Source organism: Herpailurus yagouaroundi, unplaced genomic scaffold (assembly GCF_014898765.1).
Source record: "Herpailurus yagouaroundi ecotype Mexico unplaced genomic scaffold, PumYag 160, whole genome shotgun sequence".
Lineage (NCBI taxonomy): Eukaryota > Metazoa > Chordata > Mammalia > Carnivora > Felidae > Herpailurus > Herpailurus yagouaroundi.
In genome coordinates, this window is record NW_024412401.1 from 1,925,409 (window position 1) to 1,946,049 (window position 20,641).

Below are 20,641 nucleotides of genomic sequence, written 5' to 3' on the forward strand. Positions count from 1 at the left end.
ACCTGGAGATCATGAGATCATGACCTGAGCTGAAGTCAGACACTTAACTTGACTGAGCCACCCAGGTGCCCCTTAATTCAGCTTTAAAGTAAAGCATATTCTAGTCATCTTGATGTAGCCTTGGGCAACGCAAGCACTAAAATGTGACGTATGGTACGTGAAAACCAGAGACAGACTAAGGTTTGAGTACTGGCTCCACCTTCCAACTGCTGAATACTTTTCAGAGAAATTCCTGAGTCTGCCTATGTTTCTGTTCCTAATCAGTGAAAAGAAGGGAATACGTTTCTTTCTATCTGACCTTTTGACCTTTTCTTTTTACCTTCAAGTTCTAATACAATGTAATTAGCCAATGGACCACAACCTTATCAAAAATCATCAAGATTAGATTTTTCAAAGATATTATGTGCATGTGTATGTATCTGAATATAACATTTCTCCCTTAAATTTAACAAAGTTAAAAAAGAAGTGATTCATGACATCAAAGCAAACAGAATGTGGCAGATTTTATGGAAGTCTGTCATTTATTAACAATTTCTTTTGGTTATCACTAGAGAAAGAAACAAATTATCCAGAAGGCTGAAAGTGCAAACAATCTTATACAGTTAATTAAGGGAAGACTATGAATCTAAGAAAATGTGTTCAGTGATAGACCCTTTCAGAGCATACTCTCCTATCAGCACAAAGCCAGCCTCTCTATTTAGGTTTTCTAAAACATAAACACACTTTTTTGTTAATTTACATTGTAAAGGCAACACTTTTTAAAAGCTTAAATGAATGATTTAATTATTTTAGTGTTTTACACAGATTTTAAATAGTCCTTTTTTTGTGATCCCTTTGCATTTCTTTACTATAAATGCTATAAAAATCTGAATGTCCAACATCTGTCAAATGAGGTAATGGATAAATGTTCTTTCTTTGGCATACTGAAGTTGAACCCCAAAATGCTAGAGGAACCTCAATGGGTTCCAGGAAGTGTAACATCCAGGAACAAAGCCCTGAAAACATTTTGCATACATAAATTATTTGAAATGATGTCAATGAACTGGAGAAATAAAACTACAAGTTACTTATACTTTTATATTACAAATTAGTTGGCAAACTAATGGTGCTATAATTTCCCACTTACAAGTAAGTGGTTTAGTCTCGAAAGCAAATGAAACGGCTCCCTTATGCTTTTATTTAACCTTATTTTCTTTCACTTTAAGAAAAAGCCCCAAATCAATGCAGCTTTTATTGCCTCTTTAAAATATCACAAGGAAGGCTGAAAAATCAGAAAAATCATGTGGCATCTTGCTGTTTCTGTAGCTGAACAACTTAGATCTTATTCATCAGCATGCTGGACTGTTCCTTTTTCAGAAACATAGATGCCATCCCAAAATTTTCCAATACCCTTGTTTTTAGCTGTTGCGGCTTGCTGAGTCAAAGCAGCTGAGTTTGATACAAATTCAACATCATTTCCTTCAAGAATTAACATATCTTTCCGGGTTTGAGATACTGAACAAGCAACACCCGGCCTCACCCAACCCTGTGGATGTATTTTTCACCCAAGAAATTTCAGATTTCAACAGGAGAAGGCTTCTCCTGAATAACAACATTGAAGGGGAAATGAGCATACACAGACCTCATCTTATAACAGAAGCCCAGCGTAACGCCCTTGACCACGTTCTGCACGTGACTACAGATAGTACAAATGGTAGCCAGTTCATTTCTATTTCCCCACCATTTGTCAACTCAGAGCCTCTTCTTTTTCCTTCCAAGAGACTGAGTTCCATATTGATGTGACTGAAGTCCTTCCGTACAGTTCCTCCGGGGACCTTCACTGTACCGGTGCATCTCTTCAGAATGATGTCAACATTCTCTGCGCTGTCGACGGTCTAATTACTGACAATGGTCTTCATTCTCACAGTAGATGCAGCAAAGAGTTCTTACGATTTAATTTTAAAGTCAAACTGAGGTTTAATGGGATTTCCTGGGACGCCCGGGTGGCTCAGTGGGTGAAGCGTCCGACTTCGGCTCAGGTCATGCATGATCCTGTGGTCCATGAGTTCAAGCCCCGCGTGGGGCTCTGTGCTGACAGCTCAGAGTCTGGAGCCTGCTTTGCATTCTGTGTCCCAGCCTGTCTCTGCCTACCCCCCACTCGTGTTCTGTCTAGCTCCCTCAAAAATAAATAAGTGTGAAAAAAAAATGTTTTTAAAGGGATTTCCCGATATGGTAGAATGCAAGGATAGTTCACCTTTCACTGCTTTTTTTCCCCAAGAGCTTCATCATCTTAGTGTATTTCTTACATCTAAACTTAAAAGTCAAGGTGGAAGCAACCCAAGTGTCCAACAATAAATGAAGGTGGTGCTTATATATAAAATGGCATTATTACTTAGTCTTAAGAAGGAAGGAAATCCTAAAAAACCTAATAAAAGAAATTCTGACATGTGATTTGAATGAATGAATCTTGAAGACATTATGCTAAGAGAAGCAAGCCAGTCACAAAGGGACAAATACTGTATGATTCCATCTACATGAGGTTCTTAGGAGAGTCAAAATATATATATAGACACAGACAGCGGAATGGGTGCCAGGGGACAGGGAGAATGGGTATTTATTATTTAATGAGTGCACAGTTTCAGTTTGAGAAGATGAAAAACTACTGGAGATGGCTGGTAGTGACAAGCTGTGCAACTATGTGAATGGACTTATTGTTACAGAAATACGCACTTAAAAATATTGAAAACGGTCAATTCTGTATATCCTGTATGACGCTAAAAAATGATATAGCCTGACATACTAAAATAGAGCAAGCAAAAAATCCACATGATTGTCTCAACAGATGAAGAAAAATATTTGACAAAAGTCAACATCCTCTCAGCAAACTAAAAATAGGCAAGCAATCCAAGGGGTCAGTTTGTAAAATCAGGTATACTCACACCATGGTTCTTACAAGAGTCTCCCAACTGCTTCCAATATAATCTACCAGCCTGTGCCAGAATGATCTTGAAACGCAATCAGATCCTGTCCCTCTTCTGCCCTTAGCAACCACCTCCGGTAGGAACCTAAAGCAGGAGGGTGTTAGGACAGACGTCCTGTGTCCCGCACAGGAACCCCTCCAGCAACCGTATCCCACCTATCATTTCTTCAGCTTCAATTCTCACTCTGCCCACTGTCACACCCCACCTCATCCATGCCACAGAAACCAGTCATGTTTCACATCACTCTGCCTCAGCTCTAGCAGCTTCCGATTTTTCCCCATCCCTCAGTTATGTGATAAAAATCTCCCCTTTGCAATCTTTCTAAACTCCTCGACACTCAGAGTAGGCATCAGTTATTCCTGCTAAGCTTTCAAACGTTCTTTATATGAGTGTCTATCATAGTGTGTAGACTATCTTAATGCATTTAGGATTCTATATGTTGATTTTCTTACTCTCTAAAACTCATGTTCCTTGAAGAAAGTGATTAAAGCATGCTATCTATGCATGGTGGTGAGAATACAGAAGACAATAAGTGTTTGATAGTTGAATAAATAAATACACTAGAATAGGGGTTTTCACATGGGCTTTGCAAAACCTCTGCCTTACAAGTTAGTCAAAAAATTGGGTTCCGTGGCCAATGAAATGTGAGAAATGCTGCATTCTATAACCTCTTCTTAGAGATCCACAGTGCACATCTGAGTGCCGAAGATTCCAAGAAGTATTTTTTGCAAACAAAAATCTGTCTCCATACGTGTATCACATTCCAGACCTCTAAACTTGTAGCCCATTTACACGCCTATGAACATCCCACAGAACTAGTATTCAAAGTAACACGCTTTCCTTCCAGGGGTGTCTGGGCGGCTCACTCATTTAAGCATTGTACTTCGGCTCAGGTCATGATTCCAGGGTTCATGAGTTTGAGCCCCGCATTGTGGGTTCTCTGCTGTCCGTGTGGAGCCTGCTTCAGATCCTACGTCTCCCTCTCTCTGTGCCCCTCCCTGCTAGCTCTCTCTCTCTCTCTCTCAAAAAAAAAAAAAAAATTTAATGGGGGGCGGTGCGCCTGGGTGGCTCAGTCAGTTAAGTGTCCAACCCTTGATTTCAGCTCAGGTCATGATTTCACAGTTTGTTAATTTGAGCCCCGTGTGGTGCTCCATGCTGATAGTTCGGAGCCTCCTTGGGATTCTCTCTCTCTGCCTCTCTCTCTCAACTCAAAATAAATAAGTAATAAAAATTAAAATAAAATAAAATAAAAAAACATAAAAAACCCCAAAGTAACATGCTTTCAGAAACCCTGTATTACCAGATGAAATATTTCTGACACATTTAGATACCCGTAATATCTGTCTCATAATTAACACATTAATAGGAAGCTCTGTAGCTTAAGTTCTATGTTACTCTACCAAATACAATATATAAGAAATATTGTAACTACGGAGAAATTCTCTGCTATAACTCTCCATTTAGCTGCTGTTAGCAGTACCTGGCTGCCACCGAATGGAACAACATCCTGGAGACAGAGACTGGAATCCCACTCAGCAAGTAAGCGCTGTTTGGCTTCTCCACCAAGTCTCAGATTTAACAAGGAAACAATACTCCTCCGTAAGATACCAATGCAGAGGAAACTGCCTGGTCCCATGACAGAAGAACATCACCTCTGATGTGGAGCTAAACAGAGTGTCTCGGGCCACGACTGGGCATCCAGAGCAACTAATTTATGATCCTATTTATCAGCACCAAGCGCTAGGGACAGAGCTGAGTCATCAACTCAAAAGCCTGTGCTCTGCCTGCATACGGTTTTAGCTACTGTAATTGGGACCGCATGTCTACAGGAAATCTTCTTTGTCCGATTCAGAAAGTTTTATGACTGTTCACCAAATGCAACCCTTTATGGGTAAAAGAGGACGCGAAAACCCTGCCACCTGGGAAGAAATACTGAATAACTTGCATTTATAGTTCGGTGCTGGCACACCTGGCTGTCTTTTTAGTCTTTATTTCAGTGAATGAGAGAAATTAAACACAAACTGACTTATGCATAACTGGTAACATTCAAAGAAACTAATAATTTACTTTTTCAAAGAATTTGAAATTCCAAATTGCTGACTTTTCATTTTCTAAGAATTCCTTTTCTGATTTGCTGTTTCATACACAAACAGTTCGTATATCTGTTCTTGAAAGTAAATGATGCTCGTGAATACTCTTAAATAATTAAGAGAGTGAGGGATTTAGGCTAGTCTGAAGTAAACAAACCTATTAACCATTTCAGGAAAAATAAAGAGTACATAAAAAGAGAAACCATAAAAACTATAGGAAAATTTGTAACACCTTTTTTATCACCTACAGCCAACAATGCTGAAACCATGTCTGATATTTTATCTTTGGCAAGAGGGTTGAAGAGGCAAGATATATGTGGAAAGGAAGGGACTTACCTAGGCTAGAATTGCCTTTTGCTATAGTAATAGTCCTCTCAAAAGATTCGTTGGTTATATTTTGGAGCATGACGCACTCAGCAGTTGAGGTCAGGGAGTTCTGCTGAATTAAGAACTCGGAGCCCTGACAGGAAAAAAATAAATAAATAAATAAATAAATAAATAAGTCACATGGAAAGGAAAACAAGACTTTGGAGTATGATTTCAACATCACCCATATTCTCTAACTGGTTGCGCTTTCTTCAGCAGGAAGCTATAACCAAAACAAGTTCATAGGTTGGATTCTGAAAATCTCAGCGTCAAGAGAGCACTTGCTCCAAATGCAGAGACCAGCCTGAATCCTCGACCATGTCACTGCTTCCAACCTCATCATAATATACGATACATATCTTTACAACGTTACCTTTCCAGCTGAATCAGGAAGCACAGAAGTAAGCTCTGCACTGGATGTCATTTCAGTTGGCAGGTGAGATTCAGTCCATGCTCTCGAGTTCTCACATTCGTATTGCTGTTCAATAGCATTTGCAGGTGTATAATCATTTACGGTAAAGCCAGAGGCAGGTCCCATGGTCAAGTCCACTGAAGGTGGACTCTCGTCCTGTCTTTGCAGGAGATTCTGGGTGTACAGTTCCTCCAAGGACATGTGCAGATCAAGTACTGGATCTGAAGAATTCTCAGTAACATCCTGATGATGAAAGAACAAAAGATAAAAAATCATGGCCAGAGACATCAATGTATTTTTGTAAGACCATTTCTTAATGAATAACTATCTGGTAGAAAACAAAACACAATTATGCATTACCCAAAAAGTATTAGCAAACATACAAATTCTTCACTTAGCTAACATTCTGTAGATGTTTATTTTTATAATGCTTTTGAATACATTTCCCACAAATCATAGATGTTATGTTCAACTGAGTTATTCTTGTATACTGTACACGAGATCACTGAAATACAATATTATATTCTATTTACAAATAAAATTATTTTTAGTTCAATCCGCACAGGAAGGCAAGTAACTTGTATTTTCAAATCCTATTTAAACAGCAGTTCATTTTCAATCAGTACGAAGTTCCTATTTAATATCAAGAGAATATTGATTCTGATTTACAAGAATCTCCATGAAAAAATTATTTTGATAGTCACTTGTAGGTATTTATGGAGAACAGAAAGCTATGTTATTCAAATTATTATAGGGAAAATTTTCATAAATATTCTGCAAGATATACACAGGAAATATTAAGAAGGTATATAATAAGGTATAGGTTCTAAAGTAGGCTCTCTTATTAGCAATCTATATACATCACCGCAGAACCTCTCTTGGCTTTATACTTTACTTAATTTCTAAAATTCCCTGAAACTTTAAAATTCGGCACTTCGACATAAATGCAGGCATGTACTTACAACAGACATACGGTATCACTTGTGTGCTTTGGGCAAGCCGTTGCTACACGAACTACTAGTGAACAAACACCAATTTTCCCTACAATCCTCATATTAATATTTTTAAAGTATAAGAGTAGCATATGAATACATTATCATCAGCAAAGATTCAAGCCGTGCAGATATATACGTGTGTGCTTACAGAGTACGATCTGAAAGCTTTTCCTTATGGCTCCTACTCCCATTATTTTCCCTGGTAGAAATGGCTGGAGTCAGTTGGATGTCTGTCAGAAGTTTGTGTTTATTTGCATAATAAACAGATACACACACACGTGCATACTCACACTTACTACCTGCACTTGTACATTTTTAAAACCTCACTGAAACCATTAGTTAAATAGAATGTTTTCACTTTCTTTTTTTTTTTTTTAATTTTTCAATGTTTATCTATCTTTGGGACAGAGAGAGACAGAGCATGAACGGGGGAGGGGCAGAGAGAGAGGGAGACACAGAATCGGAAACAGGCTCCAGGCTCCGAGCCATCAGCCCAGAGCCTGACGCGGGGCTCGAACTCACAGACCGCGAGATCGTGACCTGGCTGAAGTCGGACGCTTAACCGACTGCGCCACCCAGGCACCCCTGTTTTCACTTTCTTTATTGAAGTACCTAATATCTGGGCAGGAGAGATTTCCATGTCCGTAAATAAAAATCGACTTCGATCTTGTGACCACAAAACTATTCCTAAGTATGAAAGGCACTGGAGCACAGACTCTGGAGCACAGGCTCAGATGCTCACTGCATCACTAGTTATACTCTGTGTCGTGGTCCCCTCATCTACTAATTGGGGAAAATAAAAGGACATATTTCAGGACTGTTGGGAGGACAAAGAGAGTTAATACCACAAAGTACTGGGACACCTGGGTGGCTCAGTTGGTTGGGTTAAGCATCTGTCTCCCAGTCAGGTCACGATCTCGCGGTTTGTGAGTTCAAGCCCTGCGTTGGCTCTGTGCTGACAGGTCGGAGCCTGGAGTCTGCTTCAGATTGTGTGTCTCCCTCTCGCTCTCTGCCCCTCCCCCACTTGTGCTCTCTCTCTTTCTCTCTCTCTCTCTCTCTCAAAAATAAACATTAAAAAAATTTAAAATAATACTATAAAGTACTAATAAGATATCTGACTTAAGAGAAAATGCCCAATAATTATTAGCCATTGCTGTTATCTTTATTACACATCTTTGTGCATATGAGAAAATTTATTTAGTATAAACTAGAATTATGGGCCGAATAACATGCACACTTAGATGCTGGTATATACTGCCAAAGAGTCTTCCAATTTTTGCTCACAAAAATATGGGAATACCTATTAACTGACCTTGCCAACCCTAAATTAGTTTGCTAATTTGAGCTGAAAGAAATATATTCTAAATAAATATAAAATTTAGAGTTTACTATGCATGTCCCTGACAATTAGTGAGAACGTGACAACTGTATATCTCCTGTCAATACTCCCTTCATATATTTAATCCAACTTTTCATAAGTTTCATCAGGGTTTCCACTTGTTCCTGTCATTGATACACTGTATATGAAAAGTCTGTGATATATACCACAAATATTTCTGAGTCTTTACTTATCTTCTCAGCCTGTACATGTTATATAGATATACATGCAGAAATTAAATTCTTTATGTAATCAAGAATTCTTTATGGAAAAAAAATTTTTTTTTTTATTAAAAAAAATTTTTTTTAACGTTTATTTATTCTTGAGACAGACAGAGACAGAGCATGAACGGGGGAGGGGCAGAGAGAGAGAGGGAGACACAGAATCGGAAGCAGGCTCCAGGCTCTGAGCCATCAGCCCAGAGCCCGACGCGGGGCTCGAACTCACGGACCATGAGATCGTGACCTGAGCTGAAGTCGGAGGCTTAACCGACTGAGCCACCCAGGCGCCCCTTTATGGAAAGAAATTCTCGATGCAATCAAAGTGTCAAATTATTTTTGTGCTTCTGGGTTTCGTAAGTTGCTTAATAAATCCTTCCACACAAAGTAAATGAAATGCTTTCTAGTATTTTTCTTATTTATAAATGCTTTCTTTTCAGATTCAGTTTTAATCCTTCTAGAATTGATTGCAGGGTGTGGCAAGAGATATGGGTCCCTTTCTGTTTTTCATAAAAGGGTAATCAATTTTTCCAATACAGTCCATTACATTCCTCTTCTTCAGTGTAAGTTATCATCTCTCTGGAATTATCAAATATTCTTGGTACAAAGAACTGAGGCAAGTGGGAGCATCACACAAGCAAGTAACACCTTTAGACTCTTCGGGAACAATGACAGGAAACCATCATCCTCCACACAGTTGGAGTCTAACCAATAACCTGTTGGCCCATTCACCCAACTTTGGTGATTTTGTTCTAATGAAAAACAACAATGCACTTACTACAGAATTAGCTTCTGTATTACTATATTAATTATAATATTTAGCAGTAAATCATCTTCCTCAGGCCTCAAATAAAGGTTACAATTAAAAACCACTTTTCATCACAAAAAGAGGTCAAGCCACCCTTGTTAGCTGGGGTTTACTATAAATCGTGTAACAGAAATTTCCATGCATTATTCATAAAGGAGTTAACACAGACACACAGAAAAGAAAGAGCTAATCAACACAGCAGACAACATACGCCTACTTCAGAAACGTTTCTGGTTGCTGAACAACCAACTGAGTTTTATTTTTAAAAAGTCTTATGGATCTAAAAGAAAAGCAGCTCTTCCCCTGTAAGATGTTCAAAAATAATGCTATAATTTCCCAGTGCAACTTGGTAGCTAAACCGAAGTCTTGCAAAAAACCTGCATTAATATGTGCCTCTACTTGATACGGCCTTGTTCTCAGGGAAACAAAATGAGAGGTTAAATAAAAATGTCAAGGACACTTGTAAACCGCCGTTTAAAGGTGATGAATAAGTGAGGATAATACCTGGGCACATTATTTACTCAGATGATTTATTTATATAGACTAAGTAAATACTGAAACATTTACTGGACACAACCTACTGTTCTCAATGAGCACTCTACCACAAAAGCCGTTTCATAGTCTTTTCATGTGGGAAAATATACTACAAGCACAGCTGCCCCAACTTACCATCATTCCCCCACCCTTTCTGAGATAAGGTATAGTGCTTCCTTTATTGTTCGTACACTGACCCGACTGAGCAAAAGAAGCGACTGGTTTTATACCTTGAGAGCCTGTCGGTTTGTCACTAAGACTTCCACAATCACTCTCAGCATTCTGACTGGAGTGCTTTAGTTAGTTTTTCATGCTAACCCCTGCTCCAAAGAAAGAAACAAACATTTTAAATATGGGTGTGAAGGCAGCAACATTTAATACTACAGAATGACTCTAAATGGAGATCTATAGGAATAGGTAGATTTTTATTTTTTGTTAATTGTTTTTTTTTTTTGAGAGAGAGAGAGAGAGCACAAGCAGGGAAGAGGGGCAAAGGGACACACGCAGAGAGAGAAAGACAGAGAGAGAAAGAGAGAAACAGACAGGAGAGAGAGAGAGAGAGAGAGAGAGAGAGAGAGAAGCCCAAGCAGGCTCCACACTCAGCACAGAGCCCAACAGGGGCTTGATCTCGGGACCTACTGTGGGATCGTGATCTGAGCCAAAATCAAGAGTCAGATGCTCAACTGACTGAGCCACCCAGCTGCCTCAGATTTTACTTTATGTTTTTAAATCATGGAATCCATTAGCTGTGTTTTATGTGCATGGTGCAAGAAGGGGCTTCTCTCTGGACAAACACCAAGTTTCCCTTGCACTAGAATCAACAGCATTTCCTAGTGGGACCAATATGAAGAATGAAGGGCATGCACAAAAGTGGTAATCATTTCATCCCTGGGGTGAGAGCCAGTGTGGATGTAAAACAAAGGGCGGGGCATGGGAATGTGGATAAGGAGTAGAAAGGAAGACTCCTTTCTATATAAGTATTCTATAAGTATATGTAAGTACGTATGTATTCTTATATAAGTATTTGATCTTTATTGGGTGTATTTAAAAATCCAAAACAGGAAAAAATAAATGAAAGCATCCTCTTCCCAAAACCATGTTGAGCTTTTAAACAAAAGTCTACAAGCACTTAAGTTTGTAAAACAATTATTTCTGCATTTTGTTATGTCTGTGAAGGTGACAAGGAAAAGGGGATAAAAAGAAAAAAAAAATCAAACCTATAACAATGAGAAAATCCACTGGGTTCTGGCCACTCAAATTCACACTTCAATGACCTTCCTCTGTTAGTCCAGATGCCATAGAAGTAGCTGGACAGTATTTTTCAGATTCCTGAGTAATGGTTATTTTCCTTGAACTGTTATATGATAATCAAATTAAGCAAACACCACTCCTTCAAAAATAAAAATCAGAATGGGCTCCCAGATGGGAGAATTTGGGGCAAAGGAGCTCCAAGGTGTGCCTCCAGGCCTTGGTATCCAAGCTGCTGGCCAGGCCCACACAATGCTTGTAGGAGTCAGGCCTTCCCCTAAGAGGACTCCCCGCTCTGGATGATTAGTTCTTACAGCTTCTGGTAGCATACATGACCACGGTCAAATACTTCTCTCTCATCAAGGTAAGAGGAAAGGTGAAACTATTTGTGCATTTCCAACCACCAAGATTATTACATAGCTAACAAAGTAAAGTCAAAACTGTGAGCAATCACTGAGATCCTCACACTCTATTTTATACTTCTTTCAAATCAGTATGGAGGCTCTGCTGTCTTAAATATCATATACTGTATGATTTTATCTTATCAATTAAAGGATTCCAAAGTGAACTCGTTTTTAAGAAAAATGGCCAGTTCTGGGGGGCCTGGGTGGCTCAGTCGGTTAAGCGTCCGACTTCAGCTCAGGTCACGATCTCGCGGTTTGTGAGTTCGAGCCCTGCGTCGGTCTCTGGGCTGATGGCTCAGAGCCTGGAGCCTGCTTCCGATTCTGTGTCTCCCTCTCTCTCCCTCTCCCCCGTTCATGCTCTGTCTCTCTCTGTCCCACAAATAAATAAACGTTAAAAAAAAAAAAAAAAGAAAAATGGCCAGTTCTAAATTCCATGTCAAATTGCCATGCTGTCTTTTTTTTTTTTTTTAACATTTATTTATTTTTGAGACAGAGAGAGACAGCATGAACGAGGGAGGGTCAGAGAGAGAGAGGGAGACACAGAATTTGAAACAGGCTCCAGGCTCTGAGCTGTCAGCACAGAGCCCGACGTGGGGCTCGAACTCACGAACCGCAAGATCATGACCTGAGCCGAAGTCGGATGCTTAACCGACTGAGCCACCCAGGCGCCCCAACCATGCTGTCTTTTTAAAATAAATTTAGTGCAAAGAAACAGGAAGATGGATGCATCATCTGGTTTTTTATTTATGTACAATTTTCTAGTAAATATCTTGGTACTATGAAGATGCCATAAAACAAAAACAAAAATAAAAAACAATGCTGCAGTCATTTACCACGATGCAGAAACAGTCCTACTTGCTAAGAAAAACTGAAAGCACACAGGAGTTTCTCAATGTGTTTTAAAACACCCTCATTAATGTCTTCTTTGTTGTTTTGTAGTTTAAATATTTCAGTTGATAGGCCAGCTTGCCAAAATTTGCTTCAACAAAAGAGTAAACTGCTTAGGGAGAAAAAAAAAAAAAAAAGGAGGCAAATAGACTTCAGTAAGCCAATATGGTGTGCTGCATACAGCCAGCATTTGCCCTGTAAAATATATGCTTCTCAGTATGCAGATTGTGTAATCCCTTTAAGTAACAATTACTAAGTTAAACAATGCAATCTGTCCCGCTGGCAAGAAGAAGTGTGCTATGCTGTGGATTAGGAGAGTCCATTAGGAGATGAACTCAGCTTCCAGCCCTGAGGTCAGTAAAGACTGAACACGTTCCAGACAGGACGTGGTCACACAGACCGTCTCAGGTGTGGTGAGAGAGGAGCAGCTGCTCCATTCAAGATTATACCTTGCAAACCAATTCAAGGAGATTTCCCAGCATCATTTGCAAGGGTAACAGGTGCACCTTGAACGTGAAAGAAAATGCTTTGAAAATGTTCTGGCCAAAAAATTACTTGTTAATCAGGAAAGGAGGAAAAGTGTGCTAGACTCACGGAAATTCTGCTCTCCATCTTGTTCAAAAATACAGATCTCCTTCCCACTGAATTTATGTGGAAAACAGATGTTTCCTATATTTAAGTAAGTTATTGTCCAGTCTTTTTATCTTCGTTTTTAATGTTTATTTATAGTACATTTCCAACATAGAAGAATAAGGAAAATATATCCATATATGAACTCTTGGCCCGGATTTAACCGATGTTAACATTTTGCCATATTTTCTTCAATCTCTCTTTCCTCTTAAAAGGATATAATTCATTACAGATACAGCTGAATTCCTACGCTTCCTTCTTTCTCAAAGAATAAATTGTTTCCTGAAGTTAAAAAATGTCATTTCCCACACACACTCACACACAATCCTCATAAAATACACTGTATTGTTTTGTCTACCGGTTTCTAGAAAATATTTTTAAAAACCCAACGAATCAATAGAAAGATAGGCAACACAATATAAAAATTGTCAAAAGATATTAAGAGGCCATGGATAGGAGTGAAAACCAAATGGTCAATATATGAAATGGTGTTCAACCCCACTAGAAATCAGAACTCCAAATCCAAATAGTAAGATACCATTTCACATCCAGAAGATTGGACAGGTTTTAAAATATTACTTATTAAACCTTATAAAGTACCTCACCAAGAAAATGAATGGAGTTGGGGCACTCGTGCCAATACTCTATTTCTAAAATATACTTGGCACAGATATGTCAAATAATAACTAAATTCTTCATCCAGTGACGTTTAAACATACTTTGCCATTCACTGTGATTTCTACATAAAGTATTTTTGGCATCATTTTACACAAAAACATATAACAGCATTAAATTTAACTTGCTGGTAAATATTAATGCAAGAAACATTTACCATCCAACTCTGCATGAAAATCAATTTTAAAACCATTAAGAAAATAAAGTTATACTTGTGATTTTTCTAAAGTAGACACAGCTAAAAACACAATTTGAGAAATACATTGACTTTTTTCTTTCTAACATGCAAATCCTAATCAAAGCTTTGAATCCTTGGGTCTATCATTCTGTAAAACTGAACAATTTAGGTAGTACTTAGGAGTCTAGTAAAAGATGCTCAATCAGCACTACCTGAATGAAACTGCGCTTTAGTCTGAATGAATCCATGACTGGAGAAACACAGTGCCTCTAACATGCTACTCCCACAATTGCCCATAAACACTGACCTCTGGAAAATGACACGGAAGGCTCTCCCATAAATAAAATGACAATCTCTTTGTACCTTGGGAGGAGAAGATGGAAGGGAGGGACCATAGTTCAGGCCATCGCTACAAGCACTGCCATGAAGAGATAAAATAGAGGCTTGAGTGGAGTAGATACTGTCATTATCAGGAGAGTACTGAGACTCAAATGTAGATTCATCTGCTAAGTCAGCCTCATTTGTGTCCACCTAGGAACAAAAATGATAGTATCGGTTGGAAATTCTGTTCTGTTACATATACAAGTCTCTACTTGAGACTAAAAAGCATCCCGGCATTCATTCTATCTCCTACATGACCCCTTCACACTCTACGACACATCAGAGACCGACTAACGCAAGAGAGTAAGGACAAATCAGGGCTGGCATCAGTTATTTATTCCAACAATAAAAGGGCAAAGGTAACAATTAACAAATGGCCTGGATCAATTCTAAGTTTAAAAAGTTCCATAAATTAAGGAAAATATTTACTTTTTCCAGTCACACTATTTTAAAAAATACCTGCCCGACTCCTAGAACTGTCTAATAAAATGAATGAGGTCAACACCTTCCCTATTCAACTAACATAAACTCAACAAGTTTATTAGATTTTATTAAATTTATTAAAGTTTATTAGATTTTATTTATGTAAGTTGAATTAAATTTCAGCAAGGCATACAGGCAAATATCTATTTAGAAAACTCACTAAAACAATATATTTTAAATTATTTTTAACTAGATTTTAAAACCATTCAAATTGCAAACTCAGAACCTGATGGTGATCATCAGAAACCAGAAAGAGTATCTGTGGTTTCAAGCTGAAATTATACTAACAAGGGGCCTGACTATGGCTGTGGGGAAGCTATAAAGTTATAAACTCCTATTGTTGGAAAACTCATAGAAAGTAGAGAATTTGACTGTATATTAACTCCTGTTACTATTGGGGCACCTGGGTGGCTCAGTTGTTTAAGCATCCGACTCTTGAATTTTGGGTCAGGTCATGATTTCAGGGTTCGTGGCACTGAGCCCCACATCAGACGCTGTGCTGACAGTGCAGAGCCTGCTTGGGATTCTCTCTCTCTCTCTCTCTCTCTCTCTCTCTCTCTCTCTGTCCCCTCCTTGCTTGTGCTCTTTCTCAAAATAAACTTAAAAAACAAAACAAAACAAAAAACCCCAACTCCTATTAATATCTTCTGTAGCAGAACGAAGTGAAACAATCAACTCATGAAGAGTCTGAAGCTCCATTTACAATTCACTTACAGTTACACCTTAGAATACATAGAACTAACATAAATACTACTCTTCTCCAATATTACCAGTATTTTCTGTCTTGATGGCAAAATCCCTGGTGTTCTACTTCTTTGTGATTTCAACTTACATGTGTTTTGCCAAGAGAAGAATTATAACATTATACCAGGTCACATTCTTACAAAAACATGGTAAGAACACAGGCCATTTCCAAGTGACCCTCTTTCTAATAATACATTTTAAATATATGTTCAAAATTCATTAGTTAACTGCTTTGTTGAGTTTTACTCTCCACAAATACACATCATATAGAACAATCTAGATAATAAATAACACTGCTATCTAGATAGATGGTATTAACTAAGCTTTGTGCAATGGATTCTTAATATTGTAATGTGATACTGTTGCATTTAATATACACCAAAACTTTCCAAAAGGCAATTTTAGGAGCTGGTTAATATAAAAATATTAACAAGGAGAACTGTCTCCCCAGAATTGGAATTATCAAAATCAAATAATTCATACTTTGTTTTAAAGCAAGATATGCACAATTGGTTATAAGTACATAATGGAGAATGTCATGGGTTTTAAACCTTGCTCTAGTCTGATGCCCTGAAACAAGAATTTAAAAAGTTGGGCATATTCCTTTGTAGTCACACAGGGCAATGTCTGCCCAAAAGAAAAGTTAGGTCAGGAACCTGGCTTTAATAGAAGTAATGCAATAGGATGTACAATCTGTTATATTTATGTTGTATAAATGCCACATGTTTATTTATATCTAGTATTTACCTTTATATTTTAATTATTGCTATAGTATTGTCTCCTCTACCAGACTGTAAAGTTCTTAGGAGCAAGGTTCATGTGTTTATTTGTCAAAGTGACCTCCAGTGGTCCACAAATACATTTACTCCAACAAATAATTTTTACATAGACCAAGTAAAAATAAAATTTTAATTAAAAATTTTCTAGCAAATCAGTGATGTTTACATTCTGTAATTTGAGAAAACATGGATTTTGACTATTTTGGAAACTTTTGTGTTCTTAATAACTGCATCAATTGACATATTTTCACATTATTTAAGTATCAAATGGAAAAAATACACTTGTTAACCTTGTTAACAGGTAGCCAAAACACCTGATTAATGACTGAATACTAAAAACAGTTACATAAATGCCTAGAAATGGCCCAAGTATGAAATTAAAACAATCGGGTGTTTCAACAACTTTTGGTATGACGTGAAGATTAATTCTACCAGTTGTCAGAATGCATTGCCAACTGAATTTCCTCCCCAAATCCAACAAACAGTTTTCACACATGATTTCTGAACTATGAGAACCACTGCAGTTGAAATTAAAGTGTTTACTTTTTCCAAAACGTCATGAATAATGAGTAGAGTAAGATTTTAGACTATTTTGAAAGGCAAAACATAAGACTCATAAGATTTCTGAAAGAAAGCTTGATAAGTTGTGGCCACTAACCAGAGCCAAGTCAGCCCTGAAGAGGGCTTTGTCAGCCAACCCTTCCTCCTTGCAGGAGTGTGGCGAGTAGAGAAAGGAATCTTCCTTAGCAGAAACATAACCTTCTTCTGGTGAAAGCTGCAGGGAGAATGAGGCTCAGTGTTTGAGGATGAGGATGAGAGAGAACAGCAAGGAGGAAAGAAGGAAAGCAGGGGAGGGGGACAGGAGAAGAACAGTCAGAAGAGAAGAGGAAAAGGAATGGGAAAGTTTTCAAATGGTAAATATTCATATTTAATGTTTTGATTTGTGAAACACAACAAGGATATTTCTTCTAATACCAACACATCAACTGTTAAGTGAGAATCCCTTCTAACTTTTTCATTCTTCTTATAAAAGACCATCCAAATCAATGATTTTTTGTATTATAGTAATCTTCTGGCCATTTTTATCTGCCAAATATTCTGGCTACACAATGACTTCTTAATATAAAAATAAGTAAGGCACTTTTTAGGTGTTAAGATATAAAGGAAGCTGCATGAAAAAAAAAAGAACATTAAAAAGAAGGATCAACTTCTAGCTGTCATCCTTTACTAGAACACGATTATAAAGCATGTGATTTACTTGACAAGGAATGTGAGTGAACTCTACAGTGAAGCCTCTCAATTGAGCATGGTTTAAAAAAACACACAAAAATTCTCTCTGTAGACAATCTGCTTATATTATAGACCCAATATAAGGATATTGTAACTGATCACACTGACAGAAAACCTAACATTTTTATTTCAATCTCAAATAAAATACGCTAAAATCTTCAGATTGCCTTGCCCACATCACCCTGTATTAGTAACATGCAGAACTTGCCTCCTTTTCTCTGTTTTCATAAATATATTTTCATAGGCTACCAAAGTTCACTTTGTAATACAAAGTGAGGCATGAAAAATTTAATTAACATTGCAAATATATTCATAAAGCTTACTATTTCAACAAACGCTTTCATAAAGTCAGCAAATTGCTATTTGATGTTTAGGCAAATACACCTCTGTGTTTGTGTTTTAAGAAAGGTGTATTTGCCCTTTCACTTAAAATAGATTTATACACTGAAAAAGCCCTCCAAATATTGAGAATGTCTCTAATATTTATTTGCAATTCAGTGATAAGTGCTATGTTGTAATCATTATACCTAATAAACATACTGACGTTATGTAGCATAAACTGATTAGTTGTTTTTAATACTGTACTAATTAATAACAGGAGGGCTATTCCCTCCCAGGAGGAGAGCCAGAAGCTGATGAACCTACTGTGAAAAGTTCAATTTCTTGCTCTGCAGTAATTAGACAAGAAATGTGTTGAAATCAACAGAATGCAGGACCTTAAACCACACTGACAGAGATTCTACTTTATTCCACTATAATTAAAGATTCCACTGTCAGTTGTTAATGCTATTAATTTCTCTAATACCCCACTACATTGGTATAGATGTTTTAAGGCATATTTCTTTGAAAATACTCATTTGATACTCATCGTGACCTTATTACCCAATAAAAAAAGATCAAAAGTGAACTACAAAACTATAATTTTAAAGTTACAAATTTATTTCTGAATTGTCAGTTTTCTTCACTTTTTAAAAAAAAATTACTCAAAATTAAACTTTATACTCATAGAGCCAATAACCATCTTGGTCAAAATTACCAAATGTCATGATTCATTCACGAGAACACCTTCTGAAGCTAACAGTAGGCCTGAAAGCCATTTTGTTTACAAATTTTAAAAAATCAGTAAAACATGAATTCTTACAGGTAAAGGCTTGGCTACTCCAATTCTCACAGTTCCTGACGGCGCACCCTTCAGCGCCTGCACAGCTTCCTCAAGACTGCTGTTTTCCAAGTTAACATCATTGACAAACATGAGTCGATCTCCAGGAAGAAGTCGACCATCCTTTTCGGCAATGCCCCCAGGCACCAAAGAACGAATTACAATCACAGTGCTTGCTGGATCAATGGGATCCTGACAAAACGAGGGGAAAAAAAAAAATTAGGTAGCTCCTTTTTACATGGGGGTTGGTGGTGGTGGTGGTGTGGGAGTTTTTATAGATTGGTCACTCTGAATTGTAATGGATGGGTACTCATTTCAAATGTCTCAAAAAAGAATTTCAAGCACCACTTCTGAGGAATGAGTGGGGCAAAGGCTGTCTCCGTTTTGCAGAGTGCAGAAGGAGTTCCCCCTGAAGGACGGCATCCTCAAGTACCAAGCTGTTCCTCAGGAGACCTCATCACTGTACAGATCCCTTTAAACTTGTAATTTGAATTTTCGATAAGCTGCCCAATTTTATAACAGGCTTTTGAGGCCAGACATCAGATACAGGATTATTAACAGCGTTTGTTAAGTAGGATGCTACTGCTGTGGAGTGTACTGAATGACGGTCAGGCCTGCCTTCTTGAAATGAAGACATCTAGAAAGAGTCCGTACAGTAGTGTGTGACGATGCAGCGTTCAGATACACAGCAACAAGGCTCTGCAATCAAGCCCCATGAAGAACACAACTCCCATGAGTCCTCAGAGATGGCTCTCCGGTTCAGTATTAATTAATGAGAAGCAACAGCTGTGCTCTCGCACCCGGCATAAGCATTTCCTCAGTTACTCAGCACAGAACACAATGCAGGGTAAGGGTGGAGGCCACACTTGACCAATGTAAGCTTATTCATAAATTTAGTCATTTAGTCAAATGACAGGAATCCATATCCAGTTAGAACTCAGTCATTCACTACAGACAAAAGAAATAAGTATTTAACACTTTCAGTCTTACCACTAAAGTATGAACTATCAATTATGAGCATGGGAATAAGAATAATTTAGACATACTCCCCAAATAACAACAACAACAAAAAACTATTTCTAGGATATTCCTAAAATGTATTTGTAAGCTCTTCAAATTCTCAAAGCTGAAATCTAGAAGAGCTCAATGAATTCAATGTTAAAAGAACCCTTCATGATAAATGAATACTATATATCATCATTTGGAAAGATTTGCTAGAAACAAGGAAATGTCTTTGAAAACTAAAATATTAACTGATTTTTCTATTATCCACAATATACCTTTAGTATTGTATCATTTTTTTAAAAAAAATTGTTAAAAACAGGATATATTTACCTGATAATCTAAGATGCTAAACCCAAGTCCTTTGTTTCCTTTCTCCAGCTCGATATGCTGAACATCAGCCTCCCACATGGCCAAAGGTCCTTGAACCTCTGCCGCATTCTGACCCACGTCGGTCATCACCAGCGCAGGATCCTCTGTCTCCGAGGACCCGGTGAACTCGCCCAGATCTACGTGCGGCTGCGTAACAGACAGGGCAGCTCTTATTTCAGAGGCACTAGTTTAGCAGACACATACCAACACTATAAGGGAAAGGGAGAGGCCCCGCATCTGTCCAGAATAAAACACCCACAAATAAGGGTAGCAACAGCTTACCATGAAACCTTTGCAAATTAAGGCAGTCATTACTGAAAGTTGTTACAGAGGAAGAAATACCTAACTTGGAACAGGCATTAAAAATGTATGGTTCAAAGATCACCTATAAAAATACACAATGGTTACATCTCAGCAGCAGGACTGTGGGCGGTTTTCACTTTTTTTCATCAAGTGTCTGAATCACCTCTACAGTCAGAAACAAAATGTAGATCTATTTTGATATTAAAGAAAAGGAATTCTTACGATAAATAACAACAATTGGAAAGGAAACGGCTATACGTAAAAGTTTTGTACTCTCGGCAAACAAAGGTTCTAAAATGTTGTGACTTGTGCATGTGATTATTTCATGAATAAATTAGCACACA

At 37.8% G+C, this 20,641-nt stretch overlaps 1 protein-coding gene and 1 pseudogene across 11 annotated transcripts in view; both read right to left on the reverse strand.

The window, feature by feature from the left end:
- MPDZ (multiple PDZ domain crumbs cell polarity complex component) overlaps positions 1 to 20,641 on the reverse strand; it is a 143,373-nt gene that overhangs the window by 73,184 nt on the left and 49,548 nt on the right. For 10 of the 11 annotated variants that reach the window (XM_040481243.1, XM_040481249.1, XM_040481247.1 and 7 more), the window contains 6 exons: positions 19,956 to 20,141; positions 18,603 to 18,812; positions 16,830 to 16,946; positions 14,148 to 14,315; positions 5,790 to 6,071; positions 5,387 to 5,510 (listed from right to left, as the gene is read on the reverse strand). In XM_040481243.1, coding sequence (XP_040337177.1) covers positions 5,387 to 5,510; positions 5,790 to 6,071; positions 14,148 to 14,315; positions 16,830 to 16,946; positions 18,603 to 18,812; positions 19,956 to 20,141 — 1,087 coding nt within the window. The remainder of the gene's footprint in view (positions 1 to 5,386; positions 5,511 to 5,789; positions 6,072 to 14,147; positions 14,316 to 16,829; positions 16,947 to 18,602; positions 18,813 to 19,955; positions 20,142 to 20,641) is intronic. The other variant, XM_040481245.1, reaches the window with a different exon arrangement.
- On the reverse strand, positions 13 to 1,898 carry LOC121034468 (60S ribosomal protein L9-like; annotated as a pseudogene).